General features: G+C 37.6%; 2 protein-coding genes across 4 annotated transcripts in view; one reads left to right on the top strand and one right to left on the bottom strand.

The window, feature by feature from the left end:
• Positions 1–9641, top strand: part of LAMB1 (laminin subunit beta 1) — a gene marked incomplete at its 5' end in the record, with an annotated part of 73953 nt that extends 64312 nt beyond the window's left edge. Inside the window, 7 exons of the mRNA XM_079710922.1 lie at positions 1948–2151; positions 2771–2915; positions 4638–4845; positions 5033–5174; positions 7366–7542; positions 8989–9148; positions 9294–9641. Of these exons, the coding sequence (XP_079567048.1) occupies positions 1948–2151; positions 2771–2915; positions 4638–4845; positions 5033–5174; positions 7366–7542; positions 8989–9148; positions 9294–9430 (1173 nt within the window). The 3' untranslated portion in view covers positions 9431–9641. The remainder of the gene's footprint in view (positions 1–1947; positions 2152–2770; positions 2916–4637; positions 4846–5032; positions 5175–7365; positions 7543–8988; positions 9149–9293) is intronic.
• Positions 9642–16831: 7190 nt separating this feature from the next.
• Positions 16832–22368, bottom strand: part of DLD (dihydrolipoamide dehydrogenase) — a 32841-nt gene continuing 27304 nt past the window's right edge. For all 3 annotated transcript variants that reach the window (XM_079711120.1, XM_079711122.1, XM_079711121.1), the window contains 6 exons: positions 20777–20967; positions 19943–20113; positions 19219–19408; positions 18664–18801; positions 17676–17765; positions 16832–17587 (listed from right to left, as the gene is read on the bottom strand). In XM_079711120.1, the coding sequence (XP_079567246.1) occupies positions 17522–17587; positions 17676–17765; positions 18664–18801; positions 19219–19408; positions 19943–20113; positions 20777–20967 (846 nt within the window). In that variant the 3' untranslated portion in view covers positions 16832–17521. The remainder of the gene's footprint in view (positions 17588–17675; positions 17766–18663; positions 18802–19218; positions 19409–19942; positions 20114–20776; positions 20968–22368) is intronic.

The following is a 22368-nucleotide window of genomic DNA, read 5'->3' as shown; positions in this document are numbered from 1 at the left end:
ATATACTGTACCTTTATTTTATAAGGCTTCTGCTCTCTTAGCTTAGAACAGAGGGTCAGTACAAGGGGGAAGGTGGGTTCCTAGGAAGCTGTGAGTTCAGGCCTCACTACAGTTTTGTCTTAGTAACAGTCCCCCCCACCCTCGGTCTTCTCCAAAATAGACAAAAACACACTGTGCTTTAAATTAATGCCTACAAGGTTACATTTTCATTACCTTAGGAAACTTGATGGCATCTAATGGAAATAGGGAGTTATTTCTCTATCAGAGAAAGAGGCCTAGATCAATGTGTAATCGCACCTGAGACAAAGCCATCACACACGAGTGTGAAATGCCAAATCTCTCTTCCTTCCTTTCGGTGTATTGGCTTCTTCCTTATAAATTCTAATTCAAAACTAGTCATCACAAACAAAATCTCTCCAAACTAAAATGAAAAGCAGATAAGCATGCTAAAGGATGTTTGACTCTGCAGCGGAGGGTGTCTTGGGAGCGGGGGCTGCCTCGGGTGCCTCTGGCCACAGGAGCGGGAGCCCTGCCCTGGGCCTGCTTTCCATCAGGGGCGTGGCCTAGGAACACCCTTCGCTCCTTCCAATCTCCCACTCTGTCGTATGTTAATGATCCTGTGAGAGTTCCCTTTATAGAGTCCATACCACCACTTCTCGTGTAGAAAGATTTTTGCTCCTTTGTGTTTTTCAAGTACCGTTGGTTCTTTGTCTTTGTGTATGTTTAGTTAGACCCATGCTGGTTTTTTTTTTAAGCCTGCCAGGCTGCTGAAACAAAACAGATCTTCTAGTGTGCTGTCAGATAGTTTTTAGAAAGCATCTCTTCTTGATTAAGGCTCATGTTCTTGTACAGCATGCGGAATAAATGTTATTTTCTGAAGCTTTTTATGTGCTGTAAACCAGACACATGAAAGACTACTATTTATTATTTTGAGATATAATGGGATTATAAATTATTACAAAACTATTCAGTTAAACAGTTGACAGTATTTATTCAAAACCTACTCTTTTACTTATTAAAAGGAGTACTTGTTTGGGAGTATCCTGTTAACTGTTTTTCACTGTAGTATATAGCTTTTGCCTCTTTTCAACATGACCATTTTCCACAAAAGGATAGCTCTAAATGTAATTTTTCTTCCTGCTCAGCCTTTTCCATCACATAGCAATCTTGTAATTTATCAATTTGCTGTGTATATTCTACAACCAAGCCCTGGTCTTTGGAAGTTTCTGGTAGATAAGAAAGGAGGAGTCTGGCAGGGCCGTTGGGAGGTTATTTGGAAAAGCTATACCCGTACTTTTGTCTTCTCTTCTTCTCCCATGTGGAATGTTCCCCCACTTCCCCTGCTCAAATACCACCAGCCAACACTCCTTCCCAAGCTACAGTAATACTCGGTGGTCTCTGCTTTGCCTGCTTTCCTTTGCACTTGCAGCATCTGACCTATTCTTGGCTGTTTTACCTAGAATGATCCTGTCTTCCTTACTAGATGGGAAATTACTAAAAGGCCCGATAATGGGCCTTTTATATCACCTTTTTCACCAAAACAGTTAACATGGTGGTAGGTCTAAAGAAGGTTCTCAATACTTTTTGTTTGTTTTTGGTAAACCCTACCAGTTAGGAGAAAGGGGACGGGACACATTCTTTGGCTTTCACATTGGCTGACTTCAGCCTGATGGAGCAGATAACATTTGCACCCTGCACAGAACCCATATGGCATTGCAGTTCATTAGGGCAGAAGGTACTGATGCAGGGCTGTAAAGCTTCGTTTCCTTGGAAATAAGCAGGTTAGCTCAGCCCTGAGCTCTTGGCTCCGCTCTATCCTGAACACTGTTTTCAAGCACCCTCGCTGAGGACCACCTACACGCTCTCTGGGGCCACCCAGGCCCTGCACAGCTGTTGGCCGCAGCGGACTCACTCTGCACCCCATGCTTGTTCCTTGGCTCGCTGCAGACGTGTGGAACACCTCCAGGAGCCTCCTGTTCCGAGACCGAATGTGGCGGCCCAAACTGCAGAACTGACGAAGGACAGAAGCAGTGTGGGGGGCCTGGCTGTGGCGGGCTGGTCACTGTCGCACACGGCGCCTGGCAGAAAGCCATGGACTTTGACCGAGATGTCCTGAGTGCCCTGGCTGAGGTGGAACGGCTCTCCAAGATGGTAATTCAACGGATGGGCTGTTTTTGTTTGTTTGCTTTCCATTATGGACTGGAGGATCTGAATGGGACAAGTCAATTCCAAATGCTGACTAAAACAAAAAGGCATAAGTTTTTGTGAGGTCAGGGAAAGAGAGGAGGAGGTTTTATTCATAGATGGCTTAAGAATCTGCTTGTTTCTCACAATAATTTGAAATAACCATGTTACTAACTATGGGTCCAGGGTTATGAATACCTCCAGCTGTTATTTCAATTGAGCCTTTATTCTTCTGAAGTGACATGAAGTATTAACTTCATGTTAACTGAAGTATGTAGGTTAGTACCTGAGAAAAAGACTAATGAACATCTCTACACCACCAAATGTTTTGCAGGAATTAAAAACAACTAGAAAAAAATTTTATATGCTAGCCCTAGCTATGTAAGACTGTTGTATAGGAACTGGTATAGTGAATACTTTGTCTATACAAGAATATAATATGGTTGAATGGGAGATGTTTGTTTCTAAAAGCCATGACTCCAAATACTTAAGTTTTTCGACATCATTTTCTGGACCATTTATAATATTCTCGTCTGTTTTAGAAAGAGTGACATTGTTCCATGGGTATTTTATTCCCCATACATAGGTCTCTGAAGCAAAAGTGAGGGCAGATGAGGCAAAACAGAATGCTCAAGATGTTCTGTTGAAAACCAATGCTACCAAAGAAAAAGTGGACAAGAGCAATGAGGATCTGAGAAATCTGATCAAGCAAATCAGGAACTTTTTGACCCGTAAGGAACTTTTTACTTTTAGACATTTCTTTCTGTCCAACAATTTTTAAAGTGTTTGAGAGGCCATAATTCAAAATCTGCATTGTAGATAAAATCAAATTATTGCAGGGAATGAAATACTTCCACATTTTTAAATGTATCTGTATGTAAATAACCTCTAATTTATGCTGATATAGACACACCCGATGTGATACCGAAGTAACAAATCAAGAAGTCAAACATACAGTGAGAACTAAATTTGGAATTTGTGTTAGAGATTACATATAATGTGTCATAAGAACCTTAATTCAAAGTAGAGCTTTTTTGACATTGTCCCTAAAGCTTTGTAATCCTATTATTTATAGGATATTATACTTATAGTTAGTTACATAGCTCTATACCTTAAGTGTTCTGTACAGAAACAGAAAATCTATGGGATTTGTGGTCCAGCTCATAAATGTTGCAGGTCACAGTTTGAGTGTTACCAGTCAGGATAGTTTGGGCTGCAAGTTAAAGAAAACTCTCAACTGAAATGGACTTAATCAAAAAAGGGATGTATGTTGTAACACATAGTAATAAGTTCAGTAGTAGAACAGCTCCATCGTTCTAGGATCCATGCACTTCTCATCTTTCTGTACTGCCATTTTAAGCATATCAGCTTTGTTCTCAGGCTAGCTCCTCCCGGTTACAAGGTGGCTGCCAGAGTTCCAGACTTCACATAAAGACACAATAATAGCTAACAGAAGAAGAGACCACCTATTCCTTTGTTGTATCATTTTTAAAGGAAAGGGATTACCGTAATTGGCAGGCTAAGCAGTATTTAACTCTGAGTTGATAAGCTCACCTTACCTGAGGTTGGTACCTGAACGAAATCAGTATGCTGTTAGCAAGGAAAAAGGGAGAGTGGCTAATAAGTAAGGCGCCAACAGTATTTGCTAAGGATATCTTACGGAATATTCTGTGGAAGCCATCATTCAATCATATATTATCCTGTGCTTAAACCCTTAGGGCTCCATTTTTATGTTCTTGCACAGTTTAAAAGAAAAAAAAAGCCTAAATATCGATGACATATTTAAAGTTTAAACTCTGGTATTTTTTTTTATCTCTTTTCACATTTGACATTTGAAACTCCATGGCTTCTTTGATAAGGCAACTATCCTGATTCTCTTGCTTCTGACTGGATTTTCTCCCTTTCTGTAGTTTCCTGAATCCAGATAATTTATTAGGAATTTCCACACTTACATCTGCATTTACAGTAGTTTCCTAATTTTTCAACCTCAACTGAAAGTTTTCATTGCCCTTTAGGATCCAGACCCAGCTTCTGTACCCTGGTCTGTGTCGTCTTCTATAATCTGAACCTTTCGCTTCACTCAACTTCCACAGAACTTGCTCTGCCCATCCTGCCTCTCCAGCCAGAGATGTTCTTCTCTCAAATCCTGTTATCCTTCAAAACCTGATCAGTTCCTCACCCTCCACCGTTTTACCCGACGACCCCAGCCTTACAACCAACTCCAGTAGTACACGCTGTCTGCAGGACTGTTCCTGTGTGTAGGTCTCATCTCCCCAACCTAGATTAAAAACTCTTAAAGAGGAAGTACCTTTGTCTTGGTGTAACCCCACCATGCTAATCGCATAGAAGATGACCAATAAGTGGTTGAATGAGTGAACCATATATGATTTTCACAAGTGGTTGAATGAGTGAACCATATATGATTTTCACAGGAATATCTTTGCTTTTAACAGAGGATAGTGCTGACCTGGACAGCATTGAAGCAGTTGCTAACGAAGTACTGAAAATGGAAATGCCTAGCACCCCACAGCAGTTACAGAACTTGACAGAAGATATTCGTGAACGAGTTGAAAGCCTTTCTCAAGTAGAGGTTATTCTACAGCAGAGTGCTGCTGACATTGCCAGAGCTGAGATGTTGTTAGAAGAAGCTCAAAGAGCCAGGTATCTGAAGACAGTATTATGGCATTTAGGGGGGGCTTTGTGTATCCAGCACTGAGTGAAGTATTTCTCCACGTGAGTCTCTCGGGGTCATTTCAGGAAGGCTTTTCTTTAAAAGAAATGCTCTCTTCTGAGAGGAAGTACTTTTTTCATGTTCACATATAATATACTGTCTCATTCTTTTACTCAGCAACAGTGCAACAGATGTTAAAGTCACTGCAGATATGGTAAAGGAAGCTCTGGAAGAAGCAGAAAAGGCCCAGATTGCAGCAGAGAAGGCAATTAAACAAGCAGATGAAGACATCCAAGGAACCCAGAACCTGCTAACTTCAGTAAGAGATTGCAATCATTATTATGTGTGGGAGAAAACAGGGGCACATATACTCTTATCAGAAAAGAAGCGCCTTTGACAGTTATCTATGAAAAATCTTACAATTGAATGCTAAAGGAGTCCTTTCAGTAAATCTAAACTACTCCCATAGCACAAGGTGCTAAAAGTGTCATTTTTCAAGGAAGAAAAAGGACTCTAAAGAGAAACATTAAACCCCCTTTCATTTTCATCCCCACAGAAAGCCTAAGAAAGATAAAGAGAGTTTCCTGTTCCTTCAAGGAATCACACAGATTTTATTTAGTATGAAGCACACTCTTACTCTTATCCAGTTTTAGAACATCTCTGGCTGGAGAGAGAGGACGAACAGAGCAAGGTTTTGCAGCCCAAAAGCAACTACACGTAAGACCAGTGCCTTCAGATTTATGAGGTGATCGTTCACAAAACGTCTGCTTCTAACACCCAGTTTTAGAGGATCCTAATAGAGCTCTTACAGCTAAACAATCTGTTTTGTTCAGAATGCATGGGAAATATATAAGCAAAATACCCTAGAGCCTACCAAATATTTAAGACACTAAGAACTTTTCACGTGGATTTAGTGTTTTATTCTAAAAACTTCCCTCTTAAAAGTAATGCAAACTAATTGTTTTATTCTTTCACTTTTCAAAAATCAGTTCTAGAGGCAAATTTTTCCTTCCAATCTTAGGAAAGTTCATTTTTTATGAAACTGAGGACTCGTCTAACCCCTCCTCACGTTCTCAGAACACACCGTGAAGTTAGATGCTCTTAGTACTTGCTGCTATCCCCCTTCTCAAGCCAACGACCCCTAATGTTTAAAACCTTGGGAAATGCCTTTTCAGCCGGCTTTCCCTACGAGTAGTTGATAAAAACCCATCTTCCCCTATTCCATTACTCTCAGTAGAATGAAGCTGGACTGTTCCCAAGCCACTTTCTTACATTATGAGCAATTTAAGGCCCTTTCTTCAGGCTACTTGTTCAAGTTTAGAAAAATTATGTTTTCCCACCAGACTACGTTCTAACCCTTTCAATTACTGTTTTTTTCTATCTCTAGGATTTTCAAATTTGTCAGTGGGTTGTTAACATGTTAATGAACTTTAAGTGACTTTAAAAAAATGACTGTTTTGAAAAGCAAAATGGAAACTATTAATCAAACTGTAGGTGTGATATCTGGCTTGTTGTTGCAAGTTAATAATGGTGGGCAGAAGTGTTTCAGGTTAACAGTAAGAAAAAATAGAGCCTTTACCTAAACCACACTAATGAAAGCTTGTCACAAACTATTCGCCTACTTAAAACTATAAGGGTTATCTTGTAAAAATAGTCCCTAAGAATTGTTTTCTAAGTTAACTAATGGATGGGTGAACTCTCAGATAAGAATCAAGTAGTTACAAATTCTAGCATATGCATATACTGACCCATTAGTTACGACATTGTTATTCAGAGTAATTCTGTGGAATAGACCCATCCTTGAAGATCATTCTTCAGAAAAATTAGGGGCTCAGTGAAACTGGTTCTTCTGTTATGGTTCAGGCTTACTTTGGCTAGCTTTAAAAACAACAACGGTTACTGATTATGCTTTGAAATGAGAGCAAACGTGGACCCTCACCAGTTGCACAGATAAGATACTTTTCCCCTAAATAATTTTGAGCACTTATAGCTTCCAGTTATAACATTCCCAGACCTATGCCATCTCACAATCCTATAGTAACTTTTCAGAGTTTTAACATTCCTGATTCCCATGTCATTTCTGAAGTACTATAACCTCTGCTACTAGAGTTTAACATTTACAGTTGATAGAAAAAAACTAAAATTGACTGGAAGTTATTATTTTTCCACCCATAATACTTCAGAAAGTTGTGTGGCTATCCCTCTACTCAAAGTCTGCAGGTGTTCTTAACATGCTTTCTCAACACATCAAGCTGCCTCGAGGTGGTTCAGTAAGGAAAAATTTTACAAAACTTTCAGCCTAGACCAGCAGAAGTAGTGAAAGAATGAAGTTAATATATGAGATGTAGCAGAGACCATTTTAAACGTGGGCACTTTATATAAGCTTTCTTGAAATTTCTTTTGTTCTAGAGCAATGTCATAGCAGCTTTTTAAACCTTCCTCTACACTATAGTCATAGCACTTGCTACCACTTCTTGAATTAATGGCTTGCTGAATGATGACGCTTTTAGATTGAGTCTGAAACAGCAGCTTCCGAGGAAACCTTGTTCAATGCCTCCCAGCGCCTCAGCGAGCTAGAGAGAAATGTGGAAGAACTTAAGCGGAAAGCTGCCCAGAACTCTGGGGAGGCAGAATACATTGAAAAAGTAGTATATACTGTGAAACAAAGCGCAGAAGATGTCAAGAAGGTAAGTAAATCTTTGTAACTTCACAGCTATGTGGATAAAGGAGCAACTAGTCTCCTTCATGCCTTCCTTGGAATTAATAATAAGGGACACGGACCTAAACATGGTTATTCATCAGAAACATCCCCAAGTGACCTGTTTTGAAAGAGCAGTCTTCTGAGACACAGATGGAAAAGAATGGGAGTGGATATAAATGTATGCATACACGTGATGTAGGCCCTCAATTCCAAACTTGGATAAGGGTTTAGAAAAATGAAATTAACTTAGGGGTGAAACCTTCAAACAAGCATTATTGAGCTTGTATTTCAATTAGGAAGAATTTCATGGCAAACAGTAAATTACCTGGCCCTTTGAGAAATCTTCCAAAGCAGGGTAGAAAATGCTTAAAGAATTCCTAACAGACAACAGCTAGTAGGGAACCCTTATCTCACCTCTTCTGTGCTCATCTGGAATTAACCACCTCTTGCTTCTCAGTGGACGGTACTATACTTTGCAGAGGAAAGTCTCAAGCCCAGATTTCTCACTACAAGCCAAGTAATCATGGAGACACATTTAATTTCTACATTTCTGTAAGCAAATATTTAAAGAAACCTTTTTAAACTTTTCAGGAGTGTTGAAACTTTTAAATGAATAGCAGGGTGCTAGAAACTGACATGAAGTCGAGATTTTTCCTAGAAGCGACTGTAGCTCTTAGGCATTACATACAGGTGACTTCTCTACACCTGTGGTTTGGGGAAGAGAACAATACGTTTACTGCCACTTCTATCTTTTTTCATTCTAGTCTAGGTTCCTACAGGTCTGAGAGTGTCAATCTCCCAAATAATCTTCTTATATAACACTTTGAATCAATATTAAATTTCACTAGAAATAAGAACAAAACCCCTTGACATGAAATTCCTCTATCAACAGAATTATTCACAACCATCTTTCCAAACCCACGTTAACCCCACTTGTGCTACAATCTTGCCCTCCCTTCCTTTTGTTAATCTGCCTTTTCCCTCTGATTTCCTGATAGCAAGTCTCTATCAACCCTCAATTAGTCACAATCAAGATGGTCTTACCTGTTTTTTTTTTTCCCCCTGCAAAGTTGGCTTCTTTTGATCTCTAAATATTTGGATCTTGGCAAACCTAATCTGAGAAACCCTAATTCTCAAACTCTCCCTCCGTGCATTCTCCTAGGACATCTCCATAGAAAAGTACTAATCCCCAAAGACCTACCACAACACGTCTTTAAGATCTTTCATTTAAAAAACTCATGTCAAGTCTTCTAATTCCACTGTTTCAAGTTAATGTTTTCAGTTATTTACTACTGGGTAGCTTGAAGCCTGAGTACCCCTGGTAGTGGCCTTTAATTCAGAATGCTGGCCATCCAAGTTTGCCACGGTTTACTAGCCTTAAATGTAACTTACTGATGCTATTACCTCTTTGTGCTGAAATGTGGAACTGCAGACTCTGGATGGTGAACTTGATGAAAAGTACAAGAAAGTAGAAAATATAATTGCCCAAAAAACTGAAGAGTCAGCTGATGCCAGAAGGAAAGCTGAACTGCTACAAAACGAAGCAAAAACACTTTTGGCTCAAGCAAACAGCAAGCTGCAACTCCTGAAAGGTAGATTTTTCTTCTTTCACTTAAGACTCATGAGTTTTTAGTTTATTTAAATGGCACTTAAAATCAAATACTGCTCCTCTTTGCCTATAAGGCTCTATTTGAGATCATAGTAGTGTAACTGCTCAGACCTTTTTATCTCCCACAGATTTAGAAAGAAAATATGAGGACAATCAAAAATATCTAGAAGACAAAGCTCAAGAATTAGTAAGACTGGAAGGAGAAGTCCGTTCACTCCTGAAGGATATAAGCCAGAAAGTCGCTGTTTACAGCACCTGCTTGTAACAGAGGAGGAGGAGCTATAAGTAAAAGATGGCTACAGTGTGTGACCAAAGCAAAATCACTACATTTTAAAAACTGACTTTTAATGTTTTTAATCGCCACATTTTGTATGGACTTAAATAAAGTACAGTGCTTTTGTATAAATGTATATTCAGAATAATTCTTAAACTCATTGTTACTTTTCCTGATTTAGCATTCATGAATCCCTTTAACAAAGAATGTTATTTTCACTGTAAAGATGGATTTAAAAGCAAGCTGATTGCCTTCACAGAGATGCTAATTTTTCTTATGTCTATAAACAAGTATCAGTCATCTGTTTGGGTCAATATCCTCTACAAATCCACTCCTAAAATCACCTCCCAGTTCGATTCCCAGGTGGAGATTAAAGAGGAAGGAAGCAGCCTGAGCTACGTTCACCCTTTCCCTGGCTGCTCAGTTGCTCCAGTCTCCAAAACTCCTATAAGTATTCCTTGCTCTAGGCAAGAGAACAACAAAAGCAACTTCTAGGGCAGTGTGACTTTAAAGTATTGCCACCTAACAATAGAACAGTCAGACTTAATTGATATCTTCAGGACATTACATCCCCCCAAAAAGCAAAATACACATTCAAGTGCACATGGAACATTCTCTATGATTGACCATGTACTAGGGCACAAAACAAGCCTCAACAAATTTAAGAGTACAGAAATTATTTCAAACATCTTTTCTGACCACAATGGCATGAAACTAGAAATCAACCACAGAAAAAAAAATTACAGGGAGATTAAGCACCTTGCTACTGACAAACCAATGGGTCAACGATGAAATCATAGAAGAAGAAATTAAAAAATACCTCATGGCAAATGACAATGAGAAAACAACCATACAAAATCTATGGGATGCACCAGAGGCAGTTCTTACAGGGAAGTTTATAACAACCCAGGCCTTTCTATCTAAGAAACAAAAAAATCTCAACCTAACCCACTACCTAAAACAATTAGAAAAAGAAGAACAATCAAAGTCAGCAGAAGGCAGGAGATAATAAAGATCATGGAGGAAATAGAGATTAAAAGAAAAAAAAATCAATAAAACCAAGAGCAGGTTCTTGGAAAGGGTAAACAAAATTGACAAACCTCTGGCCAGGCTCACCAAGAAGAAAAGAGAAGACACAAGAAATTAATAAGAAATGAAAGAGGAGAAATCACAACTGATACCACAGAAATACAAAACACCATAAGAGAATACCATGAACAATTATATGCCAACAAATTTGAGAACAAATTTATATGCCAACAACCTAGAGAAGTGCACAACTTTCTAGAAACATAGCCCACCAAAACTGAATCAAAAAGGAATAGAGGACAAAACCATACTTTGCAAAGATATATGCACCCCAATGTTCACTGCAGCAGTATTTACAATGGCCAGGGCATGGAGGCAACCTAAATGCTCATTGACAGAGGAATGGATAAAGAACATGTGGTACATATATACAATGGAATATTACTCAGCCATAAAAAATGAAATGATATCTGCAGCAACATGGATGGACCTAGAGTTTGTCATACTGCGGGAAGTAAGAGAAAAATATCATATGATATCACTTACATGGGGAATCTTTTAAAAAAATGGTACAAATGAACTTATCTACAAAACAGAAACAGTCACAGATATAAAAAACAAACTTATGGTTACTAGGGGGGAGGATAAATTGGGAGACTAGGATTGACATATACACATTACTATATATAAGACAGATAACTAATAAGGACCTACTGTATAGCACAGGGAACTCTACCTAATACTCTGTAATGACCTATATGGGAAAAGAATCTAAAATAGAGTGGATATATGTATATGTATAACTGATTCACTTTGCTGTACAGCAGAAACTAACAACACTGTAAATCAACTATACGCCAATAAAAAAGAAATAGATAACTTGAACAGGCCAATCACTGGAAACAAAGTAGAATCTGTAATTAAAAAAAAAAAAAAACCTCCCTACAAAAAGAAGTCCAGGAGCAGATGGCTTCACTGGGAAATTCTACCAAACATACAAAGAACTTACACTGATCCTTCTCAAACACTTCCAAAAAGACTGAAGAGGAAGGAACACTCTTAAAGACTTTCTATGAAGCCACCATCACCCTGATACCAAAACCAAAGAAACTACCAAAAAATAAAATTACAGGCCAGTATCTCTGATTATGACATAAAAATCCTCAACAAAATATTAGCAAACCAAATCCAACAACACATAAAAAGGTCATACAACACAACCAAGTTGGATTCATCACAGGGTCACAAGGATGGTTCAACATATGCAAATCAATCAGTGTGATACACCACATCAACAAAAGAAAGGTCAAAACCCACATGATCATTCAATAGGTTCAGAAAAACACTTGATAAAATTCAACATTCATGATTAAAAAACCCTTACACACTGGAGAGAACATTAAAGAGCAAAAGGTTAAAAATAAAAATATTGTACAATTTCCTTACCCATAGAAAACTTCCATTAATAATTGAATTTCTGTTCTTCTATCCTATTTGACATATATCTAAATTTTATTTTTTTAAGTAAGGGGTCATATTATGCATACAGCTTTATAATATCTTTCTTACCTAGTATAATATTCATTTTTCATGATAATAAATACTATTTATGGTAATATTTTTATGTCTTAATAGTTAAGCATAATTTTATCAAATCAAGTTTCCATTATTTGGCATTTATATATTTTTGGAATTGTCCTCTGTCAAAAACAACTTAATGATGAACATCTTTGTAGCTAGATCTTTGTGGATACCCTTTGCTAACAAAATATTTTAATAAATATGCTCTAACACACACAAAAAAAAAAAAACCCTTACAAAACTGGGCACAGAGGGAACATATCTCAACATAATAAAAGCTATTGATGACAAACCCACAGCCAATATAATACTCAACTGGGAAAAGCTGAAAGGTTTCCAACTGAAATCTGGAACAAGACAAGGATGCCCACTCTCACCAATTTTCTTCAACATAGTATTGAAATCCTAGCCACATCAATCAGACAAGAAAAAGAAATAAAAGGTATCCAAATTGGTAGGGAAGAGGTAAAATTGTTTTATATGCAGACGACATGATACTATATATATTGGGTTGGCCAAAACGTTTGTTCAGGTTTTCCGTAAGATCTTACAGAAAAACCCAAACGAACTTTTTGGCCAACCCAATAGAAAACCCTAAAGACTCCACACAAAAACTACTAGAACTGATAAATGAATTCAGTAAAGTAGGCAGATACAAGATTAACATAGAAATCAGTTGTATTTCTTTACACTAACAATGAAATATCAGAAAAGGAATGTAAACAAACTATCCTTTTAAAATCACATAAAAAAAAAACCCACAAAAAAACCACCTAGGAATAAACCTCACCAAGGAAGTGAAAGACATATGCTGAGAACTACAAACCATTAATAAAGGAAATTAAAGATGATTCAAAGAAATGGAAAGATATCCCATGCTCTTGAACTGTAAGAATATTGTTAAAATGGCAATACTACCCAAAGCAATCTACAGATTTAATGTGATCCTAGAACAAATAATCCTAAAATTTATGTGGAACCATAAAAGGCCCAGAATTGCCAAAGCAATCCTGAAGAAAAAAGCCAGAGGCAAAACCCTCTCAGACTTCAGACAATACTACAAAGCTACAGTAATCAAAACAGTGTGGTGTTAGCACAAAAACAGACATATGGATCAATGGAATGGAATAAAGAGCCCAGAAAAAAACCCCACACACCTATGGTCAGTTAATCTTTGACAAAAAGACAGTCTCTTCAGCAAGTGGTGCTGGGGAAGCTGGACAGCTGCATATAAATCAATGAAGTTAGAACACACCCTCACATTATGCACAAAAATAAACTCAAAATAGCTTAAGGACTTAAACATAAGATGTGACACCATAAAACTCCTAGAAGAGATCAGAGGCAAAACATTCTCTGACATAAATCGTACCAATGTTTTCTTAGGTCAGTCTCCCAAGCCAACAGAAATAAAAACAAAAATAAACAAATGGACCTAATCAAACTTACAAGCTTTTGCACAGCAAAGGAAACCATAAACAAAACAAAAAAACAAGCTACAGAACTGGAGAAAATACTTGCAAACCATGTGACTGACAAGGGATTAATTTCCAAAATACACAAACAGCTCATACAACTCAAGGACAAAAAACAACCCAATCGAAAAACGGGAAGACCTAAATAGACATTTCTCCGAAGAAGACATACAGATAGCCAATAGGCACATGAAAAGATGCTCATCACTAATTATTAGAGAAACGCAAGTCAAAAGTACAATGAGGTACCACCTCACACCAGTCAGAATGGCCATCATTAAAAAGTCTATAAATAAATGCTGGATAGACTGTGGAGAAAGGGGAACCCTCTTACACTGCTGGTGGGAGTGTAAATTGGTGCAGCCACTATGGAGAACAGTATGGAGGTTCCTCAAACAACTAAAAATAGAATTACCATATGATCCAGCAATCCCACTCCTGGGTATATACCCAGACAAAACTATAATTTGAAAAGATACATGCACCCCAATGTTCACAGCAGCACTATTCATAATAGCCAAGACATGGAAGCAACCTAAACGTCCATTGACAGATGAATGGATAAAGATGTGGTACATGTACAATGGAATACTACTCAGCCATAAATAATAACGAAAAAATGCCATTTGTAGCAACATGGATGGACCTAAAGATTATCATACTAACTGAAATAAATCAGAAAGACAAGTAGCATATGATATCACTTATATGTGGAATCTAAAATATGACACAAATGAACCTATCGCCGAAACATAAACAGATTCACAGATAAGGAGAACAGACTTGTAGTCGCCTTTACAACTACAAGGGGGAGGGGGCATATGGGAGGGAAGGAATGGGAGTTTGAGATTAGCCGAGGCAAACTATTATATACAGGATGGGTTAACAAGGTCATACTGTATAGCACAGGGAACTATATTCAATATTCTGTGACAAACCATAATGGAAAAGAATATGAAAAAGAATATATATATGTAGAACTCAGTCACTCTGCTGTACAGAAGAAATTAACAACACTGTGTATCAACTGTATTCCAATAAAATTAAAAAAAAAAAAACGAGTATTGCCACCTAAAACAGGGCTAGGGCTGCTGAGGGGAACGTTTAAATTAAGTTGAGCCAAAGTTTGGGGATATTACTGCTTGTGCACAGTGAGCAGTGCTACTCAAAGTACAGAAGGATGCTATAATTTCTCAGATTTTACATTGAATTTTATTTGATTTCACAATCAGATAACAGTTATTCCACAGGAAAAAGAAAATAGCTGGAATACAATTGCCAAGCCTTTGTCGACTTTATAGCTCAGTTAGCTGGAAACAGGCCAGGCCTTAAGTGGTTTTTTCACACATTCTTCTTAGAGAATAGGCTACTCTGCACCATGTAACAACAACCCACACATCCAACACAGCTGCATTTGAAGCTGGGCCTGAACAAAAGTTACGTTAATTGCTGTAATCTCAATAATAAGGCAACTTCCCTCTGGTTCCACACAGTTGTCACTTTTATTTAGATAGGAGTTCTACTAGCAAAGTGGTTGTAACTCCTCATCTACCAGGGCAACTAAGTCTTTTTTTCCCCCTTGATTATAAGTATTTTACTTAAAAGCAGAGGTAGAAACCTTCACTACCCCTCATTGCTTTTCAGCTAAACAACTAAAAGTCGCACTTTAAAATTAGTAATTTCAATCAGATCAATGAATTGGACAACTAACAGCCCCACCCTTCACAAGCCAGGAGAATACTCAGAACTTAATAACAATAAGTGAACATTAAAATTTTGTCTTATACCTAGGACTTCATTCCCAACCATATATATTTCCATTCTCACAGTGAAAGGGACCTTAAAGTTGCACTTAACTATTATTTTGTGTCTCTCTATAGCCAGGACTTTGTATTAAATTAATTTTCACTATTCCCTCATCAGAATCTTTCTACCTAGAGGACATGTTTGAGGTTTAAATAAATTAGCACTTCACATAATATTGGGATTTCATATTTTAAAAAGATGCAGAGTTCATTACCAATAACGGCAAATAGCACATATCAGACCACCACTCCTACAGGTAACAACTGAAAACTCTGAATAAAATATATTTTTAAAAAGTAAAGGTACTGGACAACAACCAGAAGTAGGCAGAAGAGGGGGGTGCGCGTCGCACTCAAATAACAGCCTTGCGTGAGATTTCCATTTTTAATAGCTTTTCACTGAGGGGAGGTCCCAAGTGGCAACTTGGAGAGAAGCCAAGTTTTACTAAGGTTAAGGAATCGGAGGACAGAGTTTGGGGTAACCAACAGCAACTGAAATATGAGGGGAGGAACCCCAGAAAAGAGGTATAAATTCTGCATATCCCTTGTCCAATCTCTAGCTGATCTGTGAACTTTACATGCATGGCACAAACTTCACGTAGCCCAGGTAAAGCTAAAACAACTGCGTAGATTTCAGCTGTCCACCCGCCTCCCCCGACACACACACGCGCGCGCGCACAAAGACAACAAGAGTTTGGAGTTTAACCAAGTTAACTGCCCACTAAAAAATTCAGTATGTTTCAGAGGTATGTAACAGAATCCAGTCTTTACAATGTATCCATTTATAATGACCATAATACAATTCAAGAGCACTGGACGTGTGAAATAAAAGGAAAATGTGACCTACATATAAATCAATAAAAACCTGAAGGCTACAAAACATTTTCCTTTTATCTATGGATCAACTGATGATTTCTTATTCCATACAGCTTTCTGCTCATAAATTACATTCTCCAAACTTTCCTTAAGACGATATATAACCTTTAAATTGCAATCAAGTGAATATCTGGTTTGCACATTTCAGTTCCTTAATTTACTTTCTTTAGAAATTTATGCTATATCAAATATGATGAATGAATCTGAAATGATTCTTAAATTTAGTTATAATAAAGTCTACTTAGTATTCAACACTTTGTTATGTGTTTTAAGAAACAGCCATTTTAAGCATTTACCAATAAATATAATTTTATAGCACTCTTTAAAGAAATAGTCAATTTTACCCAGCCAGGATACACTGGCAATCCACTTAAAAGACAACAGATTAAAGATTCCCTTATGTTGTTTCTCCAAAAATAAATGTTAAACATTTAGTAGGTATCACTAGAACAGATGAAAGGATAATGACCTTTTAAATACCTTAATACTGTCCTACAGTGTGGGAAAAAAAAGATCTATCCAGGCCTATAAAAGCAATAATAAAGAGTAATAAACAAGAATGTATGGTAGAGGTAGTCATAAAAAATCTAGGACCAACTTGACATCCACTCAGAATAACCAGTAAATGAATATTTAAGACATGTTTATTTCCATATCTTAATTTCCCACTGTAATACATTACTTCTCCACTTAATATATGAATTTCATATATATACTGCCTTACTTTGGTCAACTATATAACTATACTTCAGACTGCAGACCTCACTAGAACCTTAAAAATCTAAACACAAATTCTACCTCTAACTGCCAAGACTTTGGGGATTAAAATAACTGATAGACCATCATTTTTTATTTACACCAGTTCAGTTTATACATGTTTACCTTATTCTAATGACTTTCCAATGTGAAAACCAAGTTTAAAATAACTTGATCACCTTGTTTCAAACACAGCTGTTCACATACCACACTCCAGTTCTATCCATGTAAGTAAATCCTGTATCAGAGATAAAAGCTACTTAGCATAAATTCAGTGAAGTTGAGCCTTATATAAACAGCATGAAAATATGGGTTGAAGAAAATTTTCCAGGATGCTACCATAAGCAGTTTTTCTGCAGTATTAACGCAGTGAAATAAAATATTAAATTTATTTAAAATATAGATATGAGATTATTCCATTCTGTCCAAACCTATTAAATACCTTCCAAAAGTTTCATAATTCAGTCCTAGAAATTCTTGGAGCTGTGAGCATTTCCTGTTCAGAAATGTTACCTCTATAAAAGCTCCCAGGAAATTGCAGAAAAATATAATCTTCTAATTTAAAAGTTGATCGATTTCCCAAATGATGCAGCCAGGTTTGCTTCTCTAAAAGCTTCTGATAAGGTCTGCAAAGGGAAGAAATTTAGAATTAAAAACCAAGTATCTGTGAATGAGAAGAAACTTGAGATAGCCATTAATTGCGTATGTTGTTACCGGATGTGCATGACAGACTCTAGCTATATCTTCACAGGATGCTCCATATTCCAGTGCAAGAGCAGCTTCATTTATCATTTCACCAGCACCCTTTAAAATAATAAACCAAGAAGTAATTTTGTTTCTATGGCAAAAACAACTACCTTCTAATACGAGAGATTAGAACAGTTAATTGCCTCCAGTCAGAAAAACCTTAACAGAAAAAAGCAGTTCAGAAGTTAAGAGCCTGGGCTCTGAAGCGAGATGGCCTGGATTCAACTCCTACCATTTACTGCCCTAACCACTCACTGACTCTGTGCTTTGGCCCATTTATTCATCTCAAAAATGGGAACACCACCACCTACCTCACAGGGTCATGGAAACTAAAGTTGATGCATGCATCTAGGAAAAACTGTTACAAAGTAAGCACTCAAATGTTCTAGTACCATTACTGATGCACCAGATACCTAGGGGAGGGCATACCTCATGTGCAGTGACAGGAAAGGCTTCTCTTAGAAGGTAACATCTGAGCTAAGACCTGAATAATAAGCCAGTCATGCAAAGACATGAAGGCAGAGGATTCTAGAACAAAGGCTTTAAAATGGGAACAAGCTCAGCCTATTAAGAAATTGACAGAAGGCCCATGAGACAGGGAATTAATAAGCAAAGGGGATGAGTGGAAAGAGATGAGGTCAGAAGAGTAACCAGGGCCAAATTCAGTGGGGCCTTTTATATAAGTCTAGAGCAGAAAGAACCATTAGAGAGTTTTAAGCAGGCACATGGCCTGATCTATGTTTTAAAGGGATAATCTTAGTTGCAGCATAGAATGCAGATGATACGATGGGCAAGAATGTCAGTGCTAGAAACGACGCATGAAGAAGCCATATTCAAACTTTTGCTAGTAAATAATAACTGCAGAAATGTAAACACCAGGTGGTTTTAAATTAATCTACTAAATAACAATGCTTTCCAGAAATCCTAGTGGGATTTCTGGTTTTACAGTACTCACTGGTCCTAGAATATGTGCTCCCAATACTCTGTCCGTTGATTTCTGCCCAAGTATCTTCACCATGCCATCTGTGTCAGCATTTGTCTTAGCTCTGCTGTTAGCAGCAAATGGGAATTTCCCAACTTTGTACTCAATACCCTGTGAGAAGCAGAAAATGAGAACGTACATAAGCTATCAAAAAATTCATTCCCATTTGGTGAAAGTGTCTACCATTTCTTCAGAATATAAATCCCAAGAAGGCAATTCTTCACAAAGCATATAGAAGGAAAGACCAAAAGGCTTGTTACTGAAATATATTTTGGGTACAAACACAAGCAAATGCAAATGTCAGCCCACCTGGATACATTTCAAAGCCAAATATAAGAGCTCTGGAATTACTAGTTTTTGAATACAGTCAACCAAATGATCTCCTTTAAGATACAAAGTAAAAAATTATACAAACTTACCTATAATGTTCTACATAGTTATTTAAATGCATTAATGCAATAATGAAAGGATTCTCAACCACTGGTATCAACTCAAATCACACATTAGAGGAAAACTACTCTGAATTACCTCTTCTTTCAACTGCTCTTCTGATTTGCCAACCCAAGCAACTTCAGGGTGTGTGTAAATCACCGATGGTACACAATTGTAGTCAATGTGTACAACGCCACCAGCCATCCCTTCAACACAGATAATGCCTTCATCCTCTGCTTTGTGAGCCAGCATTGGACCAGCAACCACATCGCCGATTGCATAGATACTGCCACGGAGATCAAAAGAAACAGTCAACTTCTGAAATCACAGACACTCATCTACAGTTATACCAGGGTAACAAAATACACGTTTCTAGTTATAAAGTCACCAAAAAATAAATCAAATACAGCTCTTCAAATATCTGTGAGTTCAGGTTCTAATCTTTGGGTAGTGAAAAAATTCAATTAATTACTTTTGCTTTTACATGTTATAAGTTTACTGTTCTTCCCCAAAGCCAATGTACTTTTTTTTTTTTTTTGGTGGTACGCGGGCCTCTCACTGTTGTGGCCTCTCCCATTGCGGAGCACAGGCTCCGGACGCGCAAGCTCAGCGGCCATGGCTCACGGGCCCAGCCGCTCCACGGCATGTGGGATCCTCCCGGACCGGGGCACGAACCCGCGTCCCCTGCATCGGCAGGCAGACTCTCAACCACTGTGCCACCAGGGAAGCCCCAATGTACTTTTTAAGCATGATAAAAGCCTTATTTTCAAAATAGTGTTTGCTTAAAATTATTGAAAACGCAGGTAAGTATCCAACTTACTTTGGAATTTTAGTTTGGAATCTGGTATTTACTGGAATTCTACCTCTAGGATCCAGCTCAATTCCAAGCTCCTCCAGTCCCAAATTCTTAGTAAAGGGTCGTCGGCCAATGCAAACCAGCAGTACATCACAAGTGATAACTTCAGCTTTACCACCAGAAGCAGCTTCAATGCTAGATAATGAACAGTGTATAAGTGTTAAACACACGTCTACATGAACAGCTGACAGACTTGGAAATTTAAGACCAGACATTTCTCAAGTATCGATGACACCTCTAACAGTGTACCTTTATTTTATTACAAATATAAAGGTAAGGATCAGGCAAAGAAAAATGTACATATCCTCTAGAGGTCTATCATGAGAACCTCACAACAAAAGGCTGTATAACACAGTTTAAGAACATTACGTCTTAAGAGTCCGACAGATCCAAGTTCAAGTAGTGCTGCTGCCCCCACCAGCTGTGTGACCTTAGGCAAGTTATTTCATTGTTAAACAAGCAGAATGCCAAGCACACAGTAAGCAACTGAACCAGTAATATTACTGATTTCCCCATGTATCTGTCTAAAAATACTGAATTAATTTTACTGAACGTTCAGAGTTTAAATTTTTCTGAATGTATACTATGAAAAAGTACATTACAAATGAGAACACTGGCTTCATTTTTCTATCAGTGCAATCGTGAATTTCAATGGACTGACTTGATAAGTAATACTGAGTTATACTACGCAGTAAAATGGTAGTAAGTTATAGAAGAATCTGATTCTAAAAACGGAATGTTTTTCTTAAAGAAACGCCCAGAAGGGTATCATAACAAAAACAAATGTAGCATACTTACGAAACATCAATTTTTCCATCTGACTTCTTAGTAGCACCAGTAACTTTGGTATTCAATTTAAATTTAAATCCTTGTTTTTGAAGGACGCGCTGAAAGTTTTTAGATATCTCCATATCAATTCCAATTCCACCTACATGACCCAAAAACTCAACTGCTGTCACGTCTGCACCAAGTCTTTGCCAAACTGAGCCCTGCAAATAATAAAAAAACAATAATCATAAAAATAAAGGCTTCTGTAGCAAACGTTTTAAAAAATCATCTTAAACAGTTTATTGTACGATATTTTCTTGTGTTAATATGTTCCTATTAGAAACTCTGAGGTTTAAAATTAACATGTGACAGGGGCTTCCCTGGTGGCGCAGTGGTTGAGAATCTGCCTGCTAATGCAGGGGACACGGGTTCGAGCCCTGGTCGGGGAGGATCCCACATGCCGCAGAGCAACTAGGCCCGTGAGCCACAACTACTGAGCCTGCGCGTCTGGAGCCTGTGTTCCGCAACAAGAGAGGCCGCCATAGTGAGAGGCCCGCGCATCGCGATGAAGAGTGGCCCCCGCTTGCCACAACTAGAGAAAGCCCTTGCACAGAAACGAAGACAGCAAATAAATAAATAAATAAATAAATATTGTACTTTATGTTATATCTAATGCTTCAAATTATTAAAAAAAAAAAAAAATTAACATGTGACAAACATATATAACTTAATATTCACTAACTCAACATGTACTGAGCAAGTACTATAGGCTAGGGCACCATTTTACGTGATAGACATACGTCAGTAAACAAAACACTGCCCTCAGGGACCTTAGATTCTGAGAGGGGAGACAAATAGGTAAAATTCATGCAGAGGACAGTAAAAGAGCTATGAGAAGAATAAAGCAGGAAGTAGAACCAGGACTACTGAAAGGAGAGGGACTGTATTTTTAAACAGTGTGGCCAGGGGAAGGCCTCACTGCAAGTGCCATCTGCACAAAGACTCAGAGAAGGAATGAAATACACTGGTAACTGGTCCAGAAAGAGGAACAGCAGTGGGAAGCCAGGTCCTGAGGGAGAAGAAATAACCTCTTATTGCTAATTACTGATGCTTGCAAAATATTAAACTGGTTTCGTATTTTATTTTCTCAACAGAGAAATGTTTACATTTTCATTCAAATTATAATTTAAAGTAAATGCTGGCTTTTTATTTTAACATTTTTTCAGTTATAACTTGTGAATACTTATATGTGAAACCGGCAATATGAAGATAATTTTACAGCATTAAATAAACTATGAAAAGCTATGAATATATCCTTTGCAAGAATCTGTATTAAATTCATCTCATAATTTAAAATTCACCTTAAGAGTTTACCTTACCAACTAAATTAAGTTCATGTATTCATTTTTAAAATTTCATGAATTTTTGGGGTGAGAGCTGAGTTAACTAGAGGCTATATAATGACACTAAAAATCCAATGACAAGCATACATGAAAAGGTAACTCAAAATCATGGACCTAAACGTAAAACCAAAGGCTATAAAACTTCTAGAAGAAAATATAGGAGAGAATCTTTGTGACCTTGAGTAGGCAAAGATTTCTTAGCTACAATACCAAATGAAC

This window comes from Hyperoodon ampullatus (genome assembly GCF_949752795.1).
Source record: "Hyperoodon ampullatus genome assembly, chromosome: 9".
In the NCBI taxonomy this organism is placed as follows: Eukaryota; Metazoa; Chordata; class Mammalia; order Artiodactyla; family Ziphiidae; genus Hyperoodon; species Hyperoodon ampullatus.
Note: the sequence above shows the minus strand (reverse complement) of the source record. Positions and strands in the feature narration are given on the sequence as shown.